Source organism: Hyla sarda, chromosome 5 (genome assembly GCF_029499605.1).
Source record: "Hyla sarda isolate aHylSar1 chromosome 5, aHylSar1.hap1, whole genome shotgun sequence".
Lineage (NCBI taxonomy): Eukaryota > Metazoa > Chordata > Amphibia > Anura > Hylidae > Hyla > Hyla sarda.
The window spans coordinates 116,592,227-116,616,513 of NC_079193.1; the positions used below are offsets into that span (position 1 = coordinate 116,592,227).

Genomic DNA, 24,287 nt, shown 5'->3' on the forward strand with positions numbered 1-24,287 from the left:
GCGAGTTCGCTCTGCACGTAATGACGGGCAGTACAGGGGCCAGAGCATCTTTACGTCACGGCTCCGCCCCTCGTGACGTAATGGCCCGCCCCTTTCAATACAAGTCTATGGGAGGGGGCGTGGCGGTCGTCACGCCCCCTCCCATAGACTTGCATTACGGGGACGGGCCATGATGTCACGAGGGGCGGATACATGACGTCACGCTGCTCCGTCCCCCGTATCGCCCGTCATTACGCACAGAGCGAACTCGCTCTGTGCTGTAATGAGAGCGCGGTGCCGCTGCGGGGATCCCAGGCTCCCCAGCAGTGGGACCACGGCGATCTGACATCTTCTCCCCTATCCTTTAAGGACTAAGCCCATTTAGACTTCATTTTTACGTTTTTGTTTTTTTCTACTCTTCTAAAATCTATAACTTTTAGATTTTTCCATGCACAGACCCATATGAGGGCTTGTTTTTTTTCATGACCAATTGTTCTGAGTAATGACACTTTTTATTTTACCATAAAAAATACAACCTAAAATTATTTTGTGGAGAAATTAATAAGAAACCGCATGTTTGCAAATTTTAGAGGGTTTTGTTTTTACACAGTGCACATTACATTAAAAATGACACGTTCTCTATATTCTGTGGGTCAATACGATTAAAATGACACCCATGTTAACACACTTTATTATTGTCCCAATTAAAGGGGTACTCTGCCCATGGCATCTTATCCCCTATCCAAAGGATAAGATGTTAGATCACCGCGGTCCCGCTTCTGGGGACCCCGGGGATCGCCGCTGCGGCACCTCGCCATCATTACTGCGCAGAGCGAGTTCGCTCTGTGTAATGACGGGCGATACAGGTGCCGGAGCAGCGTGACGTCATGGCTCCGCCCCTCATGACATCACAGCCCGTCCCCTTAATGCAAGTCTATGGAAGGGGGCGTGACGGCTGCCACGCCCCCTCCCATAGACTTGTATTGACAGGGGGCGGGCCGTGATGTCACGAGGGGCGGAGCCGTGACGTAACGATGCTCCGGCCCCTGTATTGCCCGTCATTACGTGCAGAGCGATCTCGCTCTGCGCAGTAATGATAGCGGGGTGCTGCAGCAGCGATCCCCGGGGTCCCCAGTAGCGCGACCCCGGCGATCTGACATCTTATCCCCTATCCTTTGGATAGGGGATAAGATGTCTAGGGGCGGAGTACCCCTTTAAAAAAAATCTCAAACTTTTTTTTAAACAAAATTTGTATGTTTTAGTTCACCCTATTATGACCCCTATAGCTTTCATTTTTCCGTATATGGGGCTGTATGAGGGCTAATTTTTTTGTGTTCAAACAAGAAGAAAGGGTGATCCAGCGTGGGTCAATAGAAATCCAGACTTTATTGGAACTCACAGTAAAAGCAGTAAAAGCAACCAGCAGATCAGACGCGTTTCAGGCGCATGCGCCCTTCGTCAGTGATGTCATCCATCTGCACAGGTGTCAGTTAAATACCGACCAGGTAGTGGGTGGAGAGTTAACCACCAATTGAACTACACTTGGACCGCTGACAACGGTGCAGAGGAGGATACTAATACAAAACATAGACAAAATGTTAGTAAAAGTACAAGAAGCTAAAACAATACACTAATATGCAATTTTGCACAAATGGCTTGTGCAACACAGGAAAATAACATGGTGATGAATGTACACCAGTTATAGTCCGCTGTGAAAGTGGAACAAACGTGTGTGTGTGACTGCGGCGCTAATAATGGAACAGCAATTCTCTCTTTAAATTCAGACCCTTCGGTGCACTGGTGCCCAAAGTGAATTACTGTGAGTTCCAATAAAGTCTGGATTTCTATTGACCCACGCTGGATCACCCTTTCTTCTTGTTTGAATCCATGTGCACCGGGCTGGGTGCGGATCCGTGTCGGGGGCGCATTGGTGGAGCGAGCTGGATTTCTGAACTATACTTGCCTAATTTTTTTGTGCCATGATCTGTAGGTTTTATTGGTACTACTTTTTGTATCACTTTTTAGTAGTTTTTGCTCACTTTTTATACATTTTTTCTGGGATGTGATGTAACTAAAATGCAGCAATTTCTGACCTTTTTTATTTTTAAGCCATTCCCCATACAGGATCATTAACATTTTAATAGTTCGAACACTTACACAACCAGCGATACCAGATATGTTCATTTATTTTTTTTTCACACTTTTTTTGTAAAAAAGGAAAAGGGGGGGGGGGATATTTATTTTATTGGTGAGGGGCTTATTTCCATTTTTTAAAACTTTTTATTTCTGCTTTTATTACACTTATATAGTCCCCATAGGAGACTATTTATAGCAATCACAAATTCAGTGCTATGCATAGGCATAGCACTGAAAAGTATTATCAGCTTTTTACTGCTCTTGTCTGCTAGACTGCAGACCAGAGCAAAAGACACCAGGATGTCGGCAGGATGCAGGTGAGGAGACCTCCGCCCTCCATCTTGGGGGATCGGATCCCCGCTGTAGTGCCGCGGGCAATCCGATCACTGGTTCAAAGTGCTGCACTGCCGCAGATGCTGTGATCAGTATTGAGCACGGCATCTAAGGGGTTAATGGCAAACATCCGCACAATCACTTACCAGCAGGTCCCTGGCTGTTGATAGCAGCCGCAACTCGCCGTACATAATTTTAGCACCGATCCGGTGCTAGAGTCATGCATATGATGTAAATTTAAGTCTTGGTGCATTAAGTACCACCGCACCAGGACGTACAATAACATCCAAAGTCGTTAAGGGGTTAACATTTTTATTGAATAGGGACAGTAAGCCCGGCTAGCAGCACTATGTCTGCAGTAAATTAAGCGACAGAAGCACTGGTTTTGAAAAGGGCAATGCTGTAATACAATGCACCACTGGTAATAAAGGCATGGTAATGTAGGTATGAGTGTTAGTAAACAAGGTAATGGCTACAGAACAAACAAGCACTGTGGTGCCTTCAAACTGCTAATCTGCAAGGGTGCTTAAAATCAGACCCCAATGAACTAATATTGATGGCTATCTTTTCCATAAGGCAGTAGATAAAATTCTACGCAGGGCATGTAGAAGACACTAATCAGTCCTGAACCAAACAACATTTTTATTTTAGGTGTTAAACTGCCCATACACGAGTGTAAGCCAAACAACAGTTCAGTCAACAGTTATTCCTCCTGTATATTCCCTTCCTGTAAATCTACATGCTCAGCTAAGATAACATGTTAATATCTATAAATGGAAAAATGGCACTACTGGACACCTCTGGGAATGACTAGTATCCAGCAGCTTAGCCCAAGAATTCGTAATAAAGAGAAAAGAAGTTACCAGCTCACTTTTAAAGCAAGTGCATGACAATACTCAAACAACGTATATAAATTTTTTTTTTAAAAAACAGCCAGCACTCCGTTTTAAACAATTCTTATGTGTTATATGGACATTCATAGATAAAAATGCAGAGGAAGAGAGACCCTCCAAGTCTAACAAATTTCAGGTTGAATTGTTTTAAACTGAGTGATGGCTCAAAAAAAAGTATTTTTACAACTAGCCCAAGAAATGGACATATTAAAATCAAACATGCATAATGCCTCTTTGAAGCTTAGATTAAAAGCTTAGAATATATTTTTGTACAGAGACTACATATACATAGAATTATTTAAATACGGTAAGTTGTCCAATTGATGGTATCCCTCCCCCCCGACCCCCCCCCCCCCCCAAAAAAAGGCCATCAATGTTAAATCAGCTGTGGGATCAACTCCTGACACCCCTACCGACAAAAGAATAGCTCATGACTTATGAGCTTTGTTTTCCTTTTCTTTTTTCTTTATTAAAGTTTTCTGCAACTTCATCACATTAATGAGGCGCAGGGTACGTTGAGATCGCTGGAGAATTATTGTAACGCTAGACCAGAATCTGTAGACTCCTTATCATACACTGCTATTATATCATTGCTCTGTAAAGACCTTTTACATTCTTACCGTATATACTCGAGTATAAGCAAAGTTTTTCAGCACGATTTTTCGTGCTGAAAACACCCCCCTCGGCTTATACTTGAGTGAACTCTCCACCCGCAGTGGTCTTCAACCTGCGGACCTCCAGAGGTTTCAAAACTACAACTCCCAGCAAGCCCGGGCAGCCATCGGCTGTCCGGCTTGCTGGGAGTTGTAGTTTTGAAACCTCCGGAGGTCCGCAGGTTGAAGACCACTGCGGCCTTCGACATCATCCAGCCCCCTCTCACCCCCCTTTAGTTCTGTACAGTACTCACCTCCGCTCGGCGCTGGTCCGGTGCTGCAGGACTGTCCGGAGAGGAGGTGGTCCGGTGGGATAGTGGTTCCGGGCTGCTATCTTAACCGGGGAGGCCTCTTCTAAGCGCTTCGGGCCCGGCCCCAGAATAGTCACGTTGCCTTGACAACGACGCAGAGGTACGTTCATTGCCAACGTACTTCTGCGTCATTGTCAAGGCAACGCCTCTATTCCGGGCCAGCAGCGCGGAGAAGAGGCCTCCCCGGTGAAGATAGCAGCCCGGAAACACTATCCCACCGGACCACCTCCTCCCTGGACAGTCCTGCAGCACCGGACCAGCGCCGAGCGGAGGTGAGTACTGTATAGAACTAAAGGGGCGTGAGACGGGGCTGGATGATGTCGAAGGCCGCAGTGATCTTCAACCTGCGGACCTCCGCAGGTTTCAAAACTACAACTCCCACCAAGCCCGGACAGCTGATGGCTGCCCGGGCTTGCTGGGAGTTGTAGTTTTGAAACCTCTGGAGGTCCGCAGGTTGAAGACCACTGAGGGCGGATGATGACATGAGGATGATGAAGGGGGGGTGTGGGATGATGACAAGAGGATGATGAAGGGGGGGTGTGGGATGATAAGATGATGATGATGATGAAGGGGGGTGTGGGATGATGAAGGGGGGTGGGGATGATGACAAGGGGATGATGAAGGGGGGGGGTGTGGGATGATTACAAGGGGATGATGAAGGGGGGTGGGGATGATGACAAGGGGATGATGAAGGGGGGATGTGTGGGATGATGACAAGGGGATGATGAAGGGGGGATGTGTGGGATGATGACAAGGGGATGATGACAGGTGATGATGATGAGGGTCTGGATGATGACAGGCGGTTATGATGATGAGGATGTTAATGACGGGTCTGGATGATGACAGGGGGGGATGATGTATTTCCCACCCTAGGCTTATACTCGAGTCAATAACTTTTCCTGGGATTTTGGGTTGAAATTAGGGGTCTCTGCTTATACTCGGGTCGGCTTATACTCGAGTATATACGGTACTATGTTTTCTTGGTTTGCAGTAAATAGGAGGCTGATCTGGCACTTTTGTCAAATGAGAAGTAGTCTACTGTCTTGTCACATACCCCATATTTATCTTGTTCTAAAGCTAATAGTTTGTCACCGCTGTTCCTTGTACACAGAGTGTATAAACACCGGTGCTCTTGCATAGGGTTTGTCTCCAACCTGACTCCAACTGCTTGTCTGCGGTGTGGTCAGCTGGGTGCCCATTTGGTGTAAATAGTATGGGAATGCCCTCCTTATAGGAGGGAAGTGATGATGCACATACTGTATGAATGTGCATTATCTAAAACTTGCTTGTTGGGTCTTATAAGATGTGGGAAGGAGCACTCTGGTATTGAAATGTGTGCGCTTCCTATACTATATTAGGCAAGAAAACTATTTTCAATACTGGATAGGATCAAGTTCTCCTACCGTGGATTATTTGTCAGCTTTGATGATTTGTTCGCTTTGAGTGGGGAAAAACATAAGGCCATATGTAATTTAAATATGATGTGGGGTCCCTGGGTACGAGCTTACAGACTGGACTATGACGGACTTTGCGGGGACTTTCTTTCTCTTGGGGTCAGTGGGGAAGCAGAGGTCTGTTAGTTGACAGACATTTCACCTATTATCGCCCAAGCACTTTTGAGCTGTGTGTGTTAAATGATCTCTAAATACCTGCCGTGGCTATTACTGCATTAATGTATTGTTCTGTACCACTTTGCTATGTGTTTTTTTTTAGTTCATCTGGTTGTTTTGACTAATATTTTACCTAATACCTGGGGCACCACTTTTCCTGTCATGTTTTGCTTATTTATTGGATGGCCTATGGACTTGGCTCGGTTTTGTTTGTGAGTAGTGTGGGGGGTTGGGGTGGGTTTTCGGGTTTCTATGTATTCTATGAATTTTAGTACCCATCAAGTGAGCAACATTATGCTGGCTGTATGCACAAAACTTTAAAAAAACGACAAAACATAAAAATGCATCACCATCACTTGGCAATGCGACATGGTCTACCAGAAAAAGGGCACAACATGGGTAAAAAAAGGGAGCATGACTTGTAAGACCAGATTATGCATGAAAATAACATGCCACAATTTTGTTTCTTACCATTACTGTTACTTAAGTGGATGGCTAATGTGTTAGCTGAAGTAAGCTCCCTAATAGCTGGTGTAAACTGAAACTCAACAGTGCAAACTTAGACAACACAGCCTTCAGCATGCCAGATTTATGAATTAGCCTCCAGATCCAGTGATAAAGTTGAGGCATTTAAAATCCATCTACATTTGCACTAACAATTTGATGGTTTTAGTAAATTTACCCCCAATATGTCAGGAGATGCTGCTTGACCCACAAAGAAGCATCTCCCTCCTAAAAATATATTTATAATACTGTCTAAAAGTGCAAGAAACACTATATTGAAATACGTATCAGACAGGCATTTCTCCTTTCCTCCTTAGAATCCTCTAGAGGAAAGGCACACAAAAGGCTGCAGTCATAAGAAAAAACCTTAAAGCGGTACTCAGGTTAAAAACAAATGTTTTCAAAACAACTGGTGCCAGAAAGTTAAACAGATCTGTTAATTACTTCTATATAAAAAAATGTAGCCTTCCAGTACTTAGCTGCTGGATACTTTAGAGAAAGTTGTGTAGTTCTTTCCAGTCTGATCACAGTGCTCTCTGCTGCCACCTCTGTCCCTGTCAGAAACTGTCCAGAGTAAAGGCAAATCCTCATAGGCATTGTCTAGAGGAGGAGAGGTTTGCTAACACGGATAGAGGGTGCAGCAGAGAGCACTGTGGTCAGACTGGAAAGAACTACACAACTTTCTCTGCAGTGTACAGCACTGATGAGTACTGAAAGTGTTAAAGGAGTACTCCAATATAAGAAAACGTATCCCCTATCCTAAGGATAGGGGATGAGTTTCAGATCGCGGGGGGTCCGACAGCTGGGGCCCCCCGTGATCTCCTGTACGGGGCTCTCAGCTCTTTGCCGAAATAGCTCATTTCGACCACCGCATGATGTGGCGTCCGACACGCCCCCTCAATACATTTCTATGGCAGAGGCTGCTGATTGCAGCGCTCCGACTCTCCCATAGAGATGTATTGAGGGGGAGTGTCGGCTGCCGCGTCATGCGGTGGTCGGACACAGCCCCTGGCCGCTGACTGTCGGGGCCCGTACGGGAGATCGCGGGGGGCCCCAGCGGTCGGACCCCCTGCGATCTGAAACTTATCCCCTATCCTTAGGATAGGGGATAAGTTTTCTTATCCCGGATGTTCTCCTTTAAGATTTTTAAAAATAAGTAAATTACAAATCTGTCCAACTGTTTGTCACTAATTAATTTGAAAAAATTTTTTCCACTGGAGTACCCCTTTACAGACACAGCGGGGGGCAGCCTATTTATATAAATAAAAAATCCTCCCTTCCCAAATCAATGCATTGCCCTTTTAAACTTCTTAATTTTTTTTTTTTTTTTTTTTTAAATATATAAAGATACTTGTCTAAATTTCAATTTGGAAGATTGATGTTATTCATACAATGGGAGTTGTTACATTTCTGTGAATGGATGTTATTAGAGTAGTATATTGATGAAGGTGGAAATCTCCTTTATGATTTCCCATACAGTACAGTGATCCCTCAACTTACAATGGCCTCAACATACAATAGTTTCAACATACAATGGTCTTTTCTGGACCATTGTAAGTTGAAACCAGACTCAACATACAATGCTACAGACAGTCCAGATCTGTGAAATGTGTCAATGACTGGAAGAACCGACCCATAAGAATGGGCATTCACTGGTAAAACACCTGTATTACTGAAGCATATGCACTGACTGGTGTCTGGTAGCGCCCCCTACAGTACAGGGAGGTATTACATGTTCTGTACACTTTACCTGTGCCAGGGTTACCTGCTCCTCTAGACACCAGTCTCCATGTTACTTTTTTAGGACACTGCGTGTACTGTAAAGGACCCCGAAGAAGCTCCAGTGTTTCCCAAGCAGGGTGCCCCCAGCTGTTGCAAAACTACAACTCCAAGCATGCCCGGACAGCCTTTGGCTGTCCGGGCATGCTGGGAGTTGTAGTTTTGCAACAGCTGGAGGCTCCATGCATGGGAAACACTGAGACAGTGATTACAGCTCCCAGCATATATTTCTTATTTTAATATGTAAGGACTTGCTTTTATCTATATTTGCTATGAACTTATTTTTCATTATTCCTCACTTGTTCCTATTTTTGGATGACATTTTGGTGCCTTTAGAACCAATTACCAGGTTTCCATAGAGTTATGGTCTCAACATACAATGGTTTCAACATACAATGGTCGTCCCGGAACAAATTAATATTGTAACTTGAGGGACCACTGTATATGTTTATGGAGTACCCCTTTAAGGATACAGTGGGGTAGGGAACAGCCAATCTATATTTTTATGTTGCTGATTATTTTCTTTCCTTCCCTTCTAAGAGACTTTATTTTTATCCAAAAAGCCATATGAGGGCTTATTCTTTGTGTGACCAGTTGTGCTTACCAAATTAGCACTTTACTTATGTTTTTCCCTGAGCATCCTTGTTTCTTCTTTGTTTTCTTTTTTTTATGTACCACATTTATGTGATATTGTAAATGTAATTTTCTTTTTGAAAAATGAATAGTAAATGTAATTTTCTTTTTGAAAAATGAATAAACAGTTATAAAAAAAAATGTATGACCAAACAAATATTTTTGGGGGAAATTTAAGCTTTGCACCTGATTAAATAACATGTTCTCTTTATTCTGTAAGTCAATACAATTCAACATGTTTACATAGCTTTTGTATTACTGTACTAGTACAGAAAAAAAAAATGTCAGTGTTGTAGCTCCCATAGGGGGCCATAACACTGCACACACTGATATTTTACATTGATCAGTGGTTTCTCATAAGAAACCAGTGATCGATGATTCTGCCGCTTGAATGCTCATGCCTGGATCTCAGGCACTGAGCAGTCATTCGGCGATCGGACAGAATGGAGGCAGGTAGGGACCCTCCGGCTGTCATGTAAGCTGTTCGGGATGCCGTGCATTGTTTTACTTTCACTTTAGATGTGGCGTTCAACTTTGAACGCAGCATCTAAAGGGTTAATAGGGTGCGGCACCGCGATCAGTGCTGCGCGCTATTAGCCACGGGTCCCGGCCCGCCGTGGCCCCGCGTTATAGAACGGGAGCGGACTCATGACGTACCGATATGCCATGGGTCCCTAAGAGGTTAACTCCTTTATAGAACTGTGCTGAACAAATAATCTCTCTGGCTGATCTCCTAAGAAGTAAATGAGGAATGGTAACACTCTGCAGCGGTGTAGGTACAAATAAATTGTATCTCTGTAGCTCTTTGGCTCAGATGGCACTGGGCCGTTTGGACGCACTGATGCTGTAAGAATTAGGAGTACAATAGCCTGGGCTTCCGACTAGGGATCGATCAATATCGATTTTTTAGGGCTGATACCGATAATCTGTAACCTTTCAGGCAGATAGCCGATAACTTACACCGATATTCTGGTATAAGTTATCGGCTATTTTAACCCCCCGGCGGGGCATAAGCCGTTGCAGATCAATGATTTAAAGCGGGCGCTTTAAATCAATGATCTTCAGCGGCTTTTGCCAGGCCAGAATCCGCCGCCGCCACCCGCTTCTCTACCCCTGCCTGTCCTGGGGTCCTGAGTCAAACCACCACAGTTGTCCCATCGCCTACCCCCCCCCACCCCCCCCCCTCCATCCTCTGCCCACATACCGCCACTGTCCTATCGCCTCCCCCACTCCCCATCCTCTGCCCACATACCGCTGTCGCACCACAGCCTCCCCCCATCCCCAGTGTTATAATTACCTGTTCCTGGGGTCCGCGATACTTCTGGCTCCTGACGGTGATGTCGCGTTGGGGACTACTGAAGGGGCCCCCTCACCCAAGAAACACATTTAGCACTTCCCACCTGTTACTTATGTACCCCAACCCAATTCAAATGAATAACTACAGCACGGAAGCCCAGGCTATTGAACTACTACCAATTCTTACAGCATCAGAGCGTGCGCTCAGGCTATCACAGTGAAAGTTTATGACGGACATGTCCTACACATTTACTTGGGACTTCTCCTGCAACCTGCCTGGAGGCGGCTGACACGCCCGCAATGCCTAATTCTCATCGCAACCTAAGTCAGATAAGAGGCACTCTGTACTAACTTTTGCAACACACAGTGTCAACCGGTCCAGCGCTGTCCAGACCATTCCAGGGGTCTAACTTACCTGGATCTCCAGCGCGGTTGAGCACTTTATTATAGCGTGCTACACTTGTGTGGGGACACATAGGGGGAGATTTATCAAAACCTGTACAGAGGAAAAGTTGCTGACTTGCTCATTGCAAAATGAAAGTGATGTGATTGGTTGCTGAGGCCTTGTTAAAAATTAAAGAAGCAATCTGATTGGAGCACTACATATATCAGGTGAAAAGGTGCCAATTTGGCAGGTGGACTGTCATGTAATCCCTTAGGTGCCGTTATTACTTTTGATCACACTTAAAAGGGGTAGCCCAGCATTTTACTTCTCGCTAATCCAAAGGTCCTCCTGCATTCTCCTGCACAGCACCAGGCTCTCCTTGTGCCCAAGGAGAGCCAAGGCCCCATGCAGGGAATTCCTGACGGTGGCAGCTGTTGGACCCCCTGCCTCCAAGTGATCAGACAATTATCCCCTATTCTTTAGTTAGAAGATAGGATGTAAAATACTAGAACATCTGTTCAAAGGATAATGATGGACATTGGTGTGATTGTCATCCTTGACTGTAAATGCATGGCTGCTAATAGCAGCAGTCACATGTTCAATCAGGTGAGCTCCTACACTTCAGAGACACCGCTCCTGCACTTCAGAGACATTAAATACTTAGGGTTTTCCAGGAATAGGGAAAAAAAACTGCTAATTTATTTCCAGAACAGCTCCACGTCTGTCTCCAGGTTGGGTGTGTTACAACTTGGCTCCATTCACTTGAATGGACCAGTTTGTGAAAGAAAGGAGCTCTTTTTTTTTTTATTCCTGGATAACCCCTTTAATGACCAGGCAGCCAGGTTGCTCATATGCACCCTGTGTCACCTATGGGTTAAAGTAAATCAAAACCATTTGATGAAAACATTTGTAATCAGGTAGGGTTTTTTTTCCCAGCAAATAAATTGTTGTATATAAATATACTATGCAATATAAAATAAGTATAGGTTAAGAATAAGGCCTGGTTCACATCTGAGTTGAAGGTCTTGTTCCTGACCTCTCTGTCATCAGACTATTTGGGGACAGAATAGTCGGACAGTCACCAACCGATCCCTTTTATTTAATGGGGTCTGTCTGGCATCCCTATATTGAGCAGGATCAGTCCAGACAAAAATTTACTGCTTGCAGCATTTTTTTGTCTGCTCGAGTCCCCGAACAGAGCTTCAATGCAAAGTGAACATAGCCTTAGAACAATAAGCAGTAAAATACAGAAGAAATAAATGAACATTTTTATTTTACCTTATTATGAAGCAAAAGTATAACATTTACCTTAACTGCTGGATAAGCTCTTCACCTTCTTTAATTATATTAACTGTAAACTGAAGAGTTGTTTGCTGTTGCTGTCCAAATCGCTTTATCAAGTCCTGAACAGCTTCCACTGACTCAGCATAGACATCATCCAGTAGTTCCTTTTGTAAATCCTCCATCCAAGTCCACAACTTAAAATGTATAAAAATAAATTGAACACTAAGCAACTGTCCCCGTTTTCTGAATTACAAGTATATTTATCTTATAACCGATTCTTATAATATTATAAAGTGAAATAGTTTTCAACATTTTCAGATAGTTTTAAAATGGTGGGAATTAGTTAAGCCTATGTTCACACACAATTTTGAGACAGATGGAGATTTGTGTAACCTGTGTAGAGGAAGAGTGGTGCAGATTGCTTTAAAAAATAAATAAAAAAAATGTAACCTCTTAAGTACGCTGGGTGCCCTGCTCCCGTGATATAACGTGGGGTCACGCGTCATATCGGGTCGGTCCAGACGGCTAACGGTAGCCGGGACCCGTGGCTAATACCGGACATCAACAATCGCAGTAATGCCCATTATTAACCCTTTTAGACACAGCGATCAAAGTGGATCACTGTGTCTAAAGTAAAAAAATAAATAAATAAAAACATTCCCGGCAGCTCAGCAAGGATGATCGGGACAAGAGCAGTGAAACCGCGGTGTCCCGACCAGCTGTACAGACGCGAGGAGGGTCCCTACATGCCTCCTCGTTGTCCAACAGGCTGGAGCTATCGAGAGCAGAAAAGACTGATCAAAGCAATGCTATGGCATAGCATTGATCAGTGTCTGCATTTAATGTACTGCAAGACACTACTGATAAAAAAAAAAGAAAAAAGTGTAAAAAAAAGTTAATAAATGCAATTTAACCCCTTCCCTAATAAAAGTTTGAATCACCCCCCTTTTCCCATTAAACTGTTTAACACAAAAAATTTAAATAAAAATAAATATAAAACATATGTGGTATAGCCACGTGCATAAATGTCCGAACTATAAAAATATATTGTTAATTAAACCGCATGGTCAATGGCGTACACGTAAAAAAAATTCCAAAGTCCAAAATAGCGTATTTTTGGTCACTTTTTATACCATAAAAAAATAAAAAGCGATCAAGAAGTCCGATCAAAATAAAAATTGTATCAATAAAATTTGAGCCCTCATACATCCTATATGTGGATAAATAAAAGTTATTAGGTGTCAGAAGAGGACATTTTTAAACGTATTAGTTTTCGTGCATGTATTTATGATTTTTTCCAGAAGTAAAACAAATGAAATCTATATAAGTAGGGTATCATTTTAATCTTATGGACTAGGGCTGCATGATATGGGGAAAATGTGCGATTTTGGGCCTAAATATAGCGATTTTGATGCAATATATTAAAAAAAATTGTGAAATCCTCCCCATATCATGCCTCCATTTCACATCTCCCCCTTGTCACATTCCCCTCCCCTTGTCACATCTCCCCCCTCCCCCCCTTCTGTCACATCCCCCCCCCCCCCACCCCCTCCTGTCACATTCTTGTATTCTTGTACTGCAGCAATACACTGGGTTTCCTGGGCGGATTTAAAATTTTCCGCGGGACCCGGGAAACCTAGTGTATTGCTGCAATACAAGACCCTTTCCCCATCAGCCAATCACTGGCTTGACACGTGACACCACTGCAGCCAGTGATTGGCGGGAAAGGTCCTACTGCCTGTACTAAGAAGAGAGTAAACTCCGGAGCGCATGGAGACGAATCTGCCAGGACCGGGACTAAGTGATCAGAATGTATTTTTTTATTTTTCTCCCTGCGCCCTTAGCTCAGTGTTTTTCTAGCAGGGTGCCTCCAGCTGTTGTGAAACTACTACTCCCAGCATGCCCGGATAGCCTTTGCTGGTCCGGGCATGCTAAGAGTTGTAGTTTTGCAACAACTGGAGGCCCCCTGGTTGGGAAACACTGACTTTTAGTATTTAAATTCGTTTTTACCTGCTCTGGCCGGCCCCTGCCAAAGGAGCCAACACAAGCAGATAATCGCATGTTTTCCCGGGGGCCGTATCGCTATATCGCAAAAAGCTAAAATTGTGATTCGATTGCTTTTGCGATATATTGTGCAGCCCTGGTATGGACCTAAAGAAGATAAGGTGTCATTTTTACCAAAAACTGTACTGTGTAGAAACGGAAGCCTCAAAAAGTTACAAAATGCCTTTTTTTTTTCAATTTTGTCCTACAAATACTTTTTTTTGTTTTGCCGTAAATTTTTGGGTAAAGTGACTGATGGCATTACAAAGTAGAATTGGTGGCACAAAAAACAAGCCATCATATGGGTCTGTAGGTACAAAATTGAAAGGGTTATGATTTTTAAAAAATAGGGGGAAAAAAGTACAAAACCAAAAAACACTGATTCCTTAAGGGGTTAAATGCCTCTGTAAAGTAGCAAAATGGTTGATGGGCAATTTCACTCTTCCTCTACACAAGTTTTGATAAATCTCCCTGCAAGTTTCTATTAACAACAAAATAGAGCACTGTTTTTGCAAAACCACATCAAGAGAGAAAGAAATGACAAAGAAGAACACATGAACACACCCTTTTACAACTGACAAACATACCTGTAGGCTTTGGGTGGTACTACTGTAATAACACATATGAAGCTAAATGACACAGGTTTTTGTGTAAAACCCCAAAAAAGTTAATATTTCTATGACACCATATTCAGGATAAAATCATAAGTTCTTTTACTCCCAGTGAAGGAAAACATGTTTTGATCTCCTCCTGATTTTGTTTGTGTACCCACTGACAAAGAAATGATCAGTCTAATTTTAATGGGAGATGTATATTAACAGAGAACAAAATCCATAAAAATGCTATTCAAATAAGTTATGAATAAATCTGCATTTAATTCAGTAAAATTAGACCCCCTTTGCAAAACCTGATCGACAGAACCTGATGTATCAAGATTTTGGCGCACAAAGATGAATAGAAATCTAGATTTAAACAGATAATTTATATACCATAAACACAATATTCAAATATTGAATTTGGTAGGGAGACTCCCCTTAATCCCGTCACCAGTAACCATGCAAACTAACTGATACTTGTATCCTAAATATCCATAAAAGTACCACAATAAAATATAACTGCAACTAGATAATTATAAAATGTCTAAAATACAAATGTATTAGTTCAATAAAACATGAAATAGTGTTGTCACAGGGCCCTTGTGATACACTAATGATAATATAAGTAATACACAAATCAATTAAAAATACATATAAAAGGGGGACTATTACGCTGCTTTAAAATAGTAAATGCTTGGCTATTTGTTTCAAAGTAAGCTGTGACTTAGTCCTCCCATATGCATCAATAGTCTTGCCTTTGCAGAACACCAAACATCTATAGTGCTTAAATCCTAGGCTCAAAAAAGGTGTCACCAGTAACGAAAATAAACATTCCTGTGGAGTAATAATTCAATATTGATATATATTCAATATTGAATCTTGTTGGTGGTATAATGATCTGCTGGCAAACCCTCAGTTCTTGCCCATGCACCAATAAATAATGTATCAATAGCATGATCCTCCACTATCCAACAACTCTATATTGCATATATGCCTGTACATGTGTAAACATTGACAATGACAACAGTTCTTACTCGCTCTTCTGCAATTCACACTGGTAGTGACAAATTGATTAAAATGATTCTGACTGCTTATCAATAATGAATACTTACATGCAAATTTATTTATTTACCCTTAACCTATATATATATATATATATATATATATATATATATATATATATATATATATCAGCTTGCTATTTGCTTGTAACTAAGATGAAGACCTTGGGATGATGCCAGAAGGACCAAGATGAGAAGTTAAAAGACAAAATATTTGAAGATATAGACTGTATATAAAGAGAAATCTGGAATTTTCCGGTAGAAGAGTGATGGGACCGCATAAGTGAACTTTGGCCAAGAAGGAAATGGATGCTTAAATATGCTAATATATACAGACACAAAACTCAAATAACCATTCAAAATGTAACATGATTATTTTGACGTGATTTCTTTATGAAACTGTAACTCATCTGTGGCATTTGGGCAGATTTGGGAGCCTGGGAGATGGCTTTTGTCGACCCTCTAGGATGAGCCCTAGTGACAGGGAATCTCACTCCTGTGTGATCTCAATTTCATAGAGGAGTTCTAGTCGCAGGTGACTGACTGCTGCTTAAATCTAAGTCCACAGTTTAGCAAAGTGGCAGAAGTTGTGAGAGAACCAGTAACATTTGGTGTTAAAGGGTACCTCATCAAAAAAACTTTTGATATATTATAGAATAATGTATGCAGAATAACTTTACAATTGCATGTTATTAAAAAATATGCTTCTTTCTATTCAATTTTCCACTTTGATGAAATGACCACTAGGGGTCTCCCTACCAGTCCTGGCAGAAAGCATTTCAGACTCATGCTGCAGTCCTAAACACTACGAGCTGCGTCTGCTTTGTTCACAAAGGAGAACATTCAGAGCTGCCAGCCTGCTTTGTTCACAGCCTGTTTGGCTGTGAACAAAGCAGGCTGGCAGCTCTGAGTGTTTAGGACTCCAGCATGAGTCAGAAATGCTTGCTGACAGGACTGATCGGGAAAAATACAATAGAAAGAAGCATATTTTTCATTAACATGCTATTGGAAAGTTATTAAACATTCATTAATCTAAAATATATCACAAGTTTATTTGATGAGAGGTACCCTTTAATGTTCTTTTTGCCAACCTTAACATTGAAAATTCACTGCTTAACCCCTTAAGAACCCAGCCAATTTTCACTGTAGGACACTGCCATTTTTTGCACATCTGACCACTGTCACTTTAAATATAACTCTGGGATGCTTTTACCTGTCATTCTGATTTCGTGATTGTTTTTTCGTGACATATTCTACTTTATGTTAGAGGTAAAATTTTGTCGCTACTTGCATCATTTCTTGGTGAAAAATCTCAAATTTTGATGAAAAAATTGAAAATTTAGATTTTTTTTTTTTTAACTTTGAATCTCTCTGCTTATAAGGAAAATGAATATTCCAAAAAAATTATATATCGATTCACACAGGGGCGGACATATCGCCTGTGCAGCAGGTTCAGCTGCACAGGGGCCCAGCGTGTGAGGGGGCCCGCCCTCACACGCTGGGCCAGGCCTTCCATCGGACCCAGTGCACAGGGCCACCATCAGGGGGTAAACCCATACACTTGTATGGGGCCCGGAGCTTCAGGGAGGCCCGGACGTCCCTGTACTTTTTTTTTTCCGGCTAGTCAGTGAGTGACTGCGACTGTCACTCACTGACTCCTGGCTGGGCGCCTGTCAGAACTATGACCGGGCCTCATAGTCTGGGGGGCCCGCAGGACTATGAGGCCCGCTCTTTCTAGGGCACAGGTACGGCAGGGCCGGACAGGCCAGGGGCTGATGGGAGTCGACGTGCCCCGCGCAGGCACGCACGTCTACTCCAGTCACCTGACCTGTCCCGGCGCGATCTCCAGTCCAGCAGCCTCCCGACTGATCCTCCCCGTGCAGTGGAACACTGACAGGAGCAGCAGCTGCACCGAACCCCGGCAGGGTAAGTGAACGGGGGGGGGGTTGGATGGGGGCTATGTTTGCAGACTACAATGGTGATGAGAGGTGCAGAGGAACAGGTGCTTGGGGTGTTATAGGGGTGATGAGAGGGGGGGGGTTATGAGCGGTGCAGGGGGGTGTTATAGGGGTGATGAGTGGGGGGGTTATGGGGGTGATGAGAGGTGCAGGGGGGTGTTATTGGGGTGATGAGAGGGGGGTTATGGGGGTGATGAGAGATGCAGGGGGGTTATGGGGGTGATGAGAGATGCAGGGGGGGTTATGAGAGATGCAGGGGGGTTATGGGAGTGATGAAAGGTGCAGGGGGTGTTATGGGGGTGATGAGAGATGCAGGGGGGTTATGGGGGTGATGAGAGATGCAGGGGGGGTTATGGGGGTGATGAGAGATGCAGTGGGGGTTATGGGGGTGATGAGAGGGGGGTTATGGGGGTGATGAGAGATGCAGGGGGGGTTATGGGAGTGATGAGAGATGCAGGGGGGTTATGGGGGTGATGAGAGATGCAGGGGGGTTATGGGAGTGATGAGAGGTGCAGGGGGTGTTATGGGGGTGATGAGAGGTGCAGGGGGGTTATGGGAGTGATGAGAGGTGCAGGGGGTGTTATGGGGGTGATGAGAGGTGCAGGGGGTGTTATGGGGGTGATGAGAGGGGGGGTGTTATGGGGTGATGAGAGGTGCAGGGGGGTTATGGGAGTGATGAGAGGTGCAGGGGGTGTTATGGGGGTGATGAGAGGTGCAGGGGGTGTTATGGGGGTGATGAGAGGGGGGTGTTATGGGGTGATGAGAGGTGCAGGGGGGTTATGGGGGTGATAAGAGGTGCAGGAGGGTGTTATGGGGGTGAAGAGAGGTGTAGGCGGGTGTTATGGGGGTGGTGAGAGATGCAGGGGGGGTTATAGTAGTGATGAGGAGAGGTGTGGGGGGGTTATAGTAGTGATGAGGAGAGGTGCGCAGGGTTATAGTAGTGATGAGGAGAGGTGCGGGGGGTTATAGTAGTGATGAGGAGAGGTGTGGGGGGTTATAGTAGTGATGAGGAGAGGTGCGGGGGGTTATAGTAGTGATGAGGAGAGGTGCGGGGGTTATAGTAGTGATGAGGAGAGGTGCGGGGGGTTATAGTAGTGATGAGGAGAGGTGCGGGGGGTTATAATAGTGATGAGGAGAGGTGCGGGGGGGTTATAGTAGTGATGAGGAGAGGTGTGGGGGGTTATAGTAGTGATGAGGAGAGGTGCGGGGGGTTATAGTAGTGATGAGGAGAGGTGTGGGGGGGGGGTTATAGTAGTGATGAAAGGTGCCTGGGGGGGTTATAGTAGTGATGAGGAGAGGTGCGGGGGGGTTATAGTAGTGATGAGGAGAGGTGTAGGGGTTATAGTAGTGATGAGGAGAGGTGCAGGGGGTTATAGTAGCGATGAGGAGAGGTGCGGGGGTGGTTATAGTAGTGTTGAGGAGAGGTTTGGCAGGGGTTATGGGGGTGATGAGGAATGATGAGGACACAGAGGATAAGAGGTATTATATTTAGTGGGTATAGTGTGTGGCAGGATTATATTTAGTGGGTACAGTGTATAGCAGTATTATATTCAGGGTACAGTGTGTGGCAGGATTATATTTAGTGAGTACAGTGTATAGCAGTATTATATTCAGGGTACAGTGTATAGCAGTATTATATTCAGGGTACGGTGTGTGGCAGGATTATATTTAGTGGGCACAGTGTATAGCAGTATTATATTCAGGGTACAGTGTATAGCATTATTATATTCAGGGTACAGTGTATAGCAGTATTATATTCAGGGTACAGTGTGTGGCAGTATTATATTCAGGTTACAGTGTGTGGCAGGATTATATTTAGTGGATACAGTGTATAGCAGTATTATATTTAGTGGGTACAGTGTACAGCAGTATTATATTCAGGTTACAGTGTCTGGCAGTATTATATTTAGGGTACAGTGTGGGGCAGTATTATATTTAGTAGGTACAGTGAATAGCAGTATTATATTTAGTGGGTACAGTGTATGGCAGTATTCTATTCATGGTACAGTGTGTGGCAGTATTATATTCAGGGTACAGTGTGTGGCAGTATTATATTCAGGGTACAGTGTGTGGCAGTATTATATTCAGGGTACAGTGTGTGGCAGGATTATATTCAGGGTACAGTGTGTGGCAGGATTATATTCAGGGTACAGTGTGTGGCAGGATTATATTCAGGGTACAGTGTGGGGCAGTATTTTATTTAGGTTACACTTTCTGGCAAGGTTATAATGATTATTGTCTTCATGCAGAGGATGAGGATCTGCTGACAAAGTGAGGAGCCAATGATGTCCGGATGTCAGACTCTGCAGAGAAGATGGAGCTGGAGGAAGACCTGGTCTCTGGACGAGATGAAGAAGAAAAGATTACAGAGAAGATATCACTTAAGTCAGAAGACGTCACTGACATCATTGTGTGTTCTTATGACTGTCCCATCAGAGCTGTAGTCACTTGTAAGTTCTGCAGTGATGATGGGTAAAACTGTGTCCAATCTGTGTCTCTTCAGTTGTTACAAAACTACAACTTCCATTGCCAGAGGCTCTCCAGACATGATGGGAGTTTTAGCTTTCCAACAGCTGGAGAACCACTTCAACCAAGGTGATCGGTGGGGGTCTCAGGCCTTGAGTTGTGTAAGGGGCCCCGAAATTTCTGATGGCAGCCCTGCCAGTGCACATATGACAGGGAAACCAGTCTTGCCCAGTCACTAAACTGCTACTTACATCTGCCCATGGGGACTTCCTGGCTGAGGTGCATGCGGTGAGTGACGTCATCGCAAGCACCTGGACGCTGACGTCCAGCGCAGAGCGTTCGATAACGTCACTTATAGCGCCCTCTGTTGTCTGTGTCCGCCCCTGGATTCACATACACAATGGGGGACATGTATGAAAGATTTTACCCCTGTTTTGTGTGTATTTTTTTGCGCAAAATTTTGCGCAAGCCCATTTTTTTGCGCATTTTTTTGGGCACGTTTTAGTAGAGCATGTCGTCCAGATGTGGCTGAATCAGGGTACCTTGGAGCTGCATATATAGTACGCATGGATTACCTGCGTACTTTTCCTTTGCACCAAAAATTTTGACGCAAGAGCGTCTTTTTCCCCGCAAATATAAGCCAACTTTAACTGCACGTAGCAATCCTTTCTATTTCTGAAGGAAACTACTACTAAGGAACCACCAGAATGTTTTAACTTTCCTATCTCAATTCCTCATTTGGTTTGCTTTATATTGCTTTTTACTACTTGGTTATTCCAAAGCACTTTTAAAATAATTTGCATATAGAATATTTGTTTACAGTTCAAAGTAAAAACAAAAGGAAAAATAGCCAGCACAACAACCTAATACACAGGTGCCCGCTGCTGTGGCAAATACAAAATGTACAAAAAAGAAAGTTGCAACAGCACTCTTGGTCAAAAAATGGAGGCTCTTAGCGCACTTTTTGATCAAAATGTGTCCCCCCATCTGCACGGGGGAACACATTTTGATCAAAAAGTGCGCTAAGAGCCTCCATTTTTTGACCAAGAGTGCTGTTGCAACTTTCTTTTTTGTACATTTTGTTTACAGTTCAGTTATTCATTAGATCACTTGTATATTGGTATTGTTATTTTATGATCCAACAATTTAATACATTTACATAGGAAATGTTTGATAGCTTACTTATCATTGAACAAGCTCCGTCACATTAAAATAGCTTTGTAATCCACTTAACACTGTAGATCATTCTCCTTTTATTTTTAAAATTTACTGCTTTCCGTTATACTTTTCCCCAGCGCCCGGTAAGATGGTGGCTAGCCATCTTACCATGTGACCATGGGGGGGTTTCACACCGCTCTGCTAAGTGCCCCTTACCCGTCCCCCGGTGTCACTTACCCAGCCATGAAGTCCAGAGCGGTCCCGGCGCAAGCGGCGTCCTCCAGGCGGTCTCGGGGGGGATGTGTCCCGGCGGTGAGTTTGCAGCAGCAGGGCGGCATCTTCATTGGCAGCAGTGAGATCGCCGTACAGCAATCTCACTGCTGCCTCAAGGAGTTTCAAAACTGCAACTCCCAGCATACCCAGACAGCCTTTGGCTTTCTGGGCATGCTGGGAGTTGTAGTTTTGCAACATCTGGAGGGCCACAGTTTGGAGACCACTGCATAATGGTCTCCAATCTGTGCTCTTCCAGATGTTCCAAAATTACAAATCTCAGCATGCCCACTCTGTCGAGGCATGCTGGGAGTTGTAGTTATGTAACATCTGGAAGACCACAGATTGGAGACCATTATACAGTGGTCTACAAACTGTGGACCTCCAGCTGTTGCAAAACTACAACTTCCAGCATGCCCAGACTGCCCAAGCATGCTGGGAGTTGTAGTTCGTCAACATCTGACCCTTCAGATATTGCCGAAATACAACTTCCAGCATGTCTGGCCATGCTGGGAATTATAGTTTTGCAACAGCTGGAGGCACACTAGTTGGGAAACATTGTTCATTTCCTAACTCTTTTTCCCAACCCGTGTGCCTCCAGCTGTGCCTCCAAACTATAACGCCCAGCATGCACTGACAGACCATGCATGCTGGGAATTGAAGTTGTGCAACACTGGAGGCAGACTGGTTTGGAAACACTAAGTAAAAAACTTTCAAGTGTTTTGCAATCTCCAGCTGTTGCATAACTACAAGTTCCAGCATGTCCTTCTGCTGTCACTGCATGCTGAGATTTTAAGTTTTTGCAACAGCTGAAGGCACACTGTTTGCGAAACACTGAGTCTGTTTCAGTGTTTCGCAACCAGTGTGCCTCCAGCTGTTGCAAAACTACAACTCCCAGCATGCACGGACAGCCAAAGGGCATGCTCGGAGTTGTAGTTTTGCAACAGCTGGATGTCCCCCCCCCCCCCCCCCCCCCAATGTGAATGGACAGGGTAAACTCACATGGGCGGAGGTTTACAGGGAGTGCTGCAAGATTGAGATGCAGCAAACTCGCTGTGAACCCTAGCCCGTGTGACTGTACCCTAAAAACACTACACTACACTTAAATAAAATAAGTAAAAAACACTACATATACACATACCGCTACACAGCCCCCCTCCCCAATAAATATAAACAACGTCTGGTACAGCACTGTTTCCAAAATGGAGCCTCCAGCTGTTGCAAAACAACAACTCCCAGTATTGCCAGACAGCCATTGACTGTCCAGGCATGTTGGGAGTTTTGCAACAGCTGGAGGCACCCTGTTTGGGAAACACTGGCGTAGAATACCCCTATGTCCACCCCTATGCAAAACCCTAATTTAAGCCTCAAATGCGCATGGCGCTCTCTCACTTTGGAGACCTGTCGAATTTCAAGGCAACAGTTTGGGACACATATGGGGTATCGCCATACTAGGGAGAAATTGCCTTACAGATTTTGGGGGGCTTTTTCTCCTTTTACCCCTTATGAAAAGGAACAGTTGGAGTCTACACCAGTATGTTGGTGTAAAAAAATAAAATTATTTACACTGACATGCTGGTGTTGCCGCATACTTTACATTTTCACAAGAGGTAAATGGGAAAAAAGATCCCCATTTTTTGGGACACAATTCAGCCAGAGTACGGAGATACCACATATGTGGGCGCAAAGTGCTCTGTGGGCGCACAACAAGGCCCATAAGGTAGAGTGCACCATGTACATTTGAGGTGATTTGCACAGGGGTGTCACAGATGTTAATTGAAGAATAAGGACATTGGTATAATTGATGTGTTATAATTGGGTGCAAAAAGTGGTATTTTTGTGAGATTAAAACTCTACATAATGAAGAAAAAAAATTCTAAAACTAATAACGAGGACACTTCCTGTTTAGGTGAAGATACGCTGCAGACAAAGCTCTAAATAAACTAAATAGAGCTGCGGTGTAAATTTATGATCTGAGGAGAATTCTAAATTTAAACGCAATTCAAGAAAGTAGCTGCGCAAGAATGATAAATTTAACGCAGCTGCGCCACATTTAGACGACAGGCAGAGGGGTAAAAAAAACTTCTATTATACACTGGAAATGATACATGTCCACCAATATGTTTACTTTATGTTTCCATCATAAAGTTGACATGTTTTTACTTTTTGAAGACATCAGAGTGCTTCAAAGTATAGCAGCAATTTTCCACAAAATTTTCTAAATTTAAATTTGTCAGGGACCAGTTCTGTTTTGAAGTGGAATTGAAGGGCCTTCATATTAGAAATACCCCACAAATGACCCCATTATAAAAACTGCACCCCTCAAAGTATTCAAAATGACATTCAAAAGGTTTGTTAACCCTTTAGGTGTTTCACAGGAATAGCAGAAAATTGAAGGAGAAAATTCAAAATCTTCATTTTTTACACTGGCATGTTCTTGTAGACCCAGTTATTGAATTTTTACAAGGGGTAAAAGGAGAGAGTAAGGAAATACCTCATATGTGTATGTCAAGTTCGGCGGGCGCCGTAGAGGGCTCAGAAGGGAAGGAGCGACAGTGGGATTTTGGAGAGTGAGTTTTTCTGAAATGGTTTTTGGGGGGCATGTAACATTTAGGAAGCCCCTATGGTGCTAGAAAAAAAAAAAAAAAAACACATGGCATACTATTTTGGAAACTACACCCCTCAAGGCAAGTAACAAGGGGTCCAGTGACGACTTATTTAAATTTGGATGTGTAAATGATTTTTTATTTTTTTTTGCCACTAAAATGATAGTTTTCCCTCAAATTTAACATTTTTACAAGGAAAAATAGGACAAAATGCCCCCCAAAATTTGTAACCCCATCTCTTCTGAGTATGGAAACACCCCAGGTTAGGACGTAAAATGCTTTGCGTGCAAACTATAATGCTCAGAAGAGAAGGAGTCACATTTGGCTTTTGAA

At 43.6% G+C, this 24,287-nt stretch overlaps 1 protein-coding gene across 4 annotated transcripts in view; it reads right to left on the minus strand.

The window, feature by feature from the left end:
- Window positions 1-24,287, minus strand: part of TRIO (trio Rho guanine nucleotide exchange factor) — a 748,009-nt gene that overhangs the window by 534,032 nt on the left and 189,690 nt on the right. For all 4 annotated transcript variants that reach the window (XM_056520137.1, XM_056520140.1, XM_056520138.1 and 1 more), the window contains exon 12: window positions 11,821-11,990. In XM_056520137.1, the coding sequence (XP_056376112.1) occupies window positions 11,821-11,990 (170 nt within the window). The remainder of the gene's footprint in view (window positions 1-11,820; window positions 11,991-24,287) is intronic.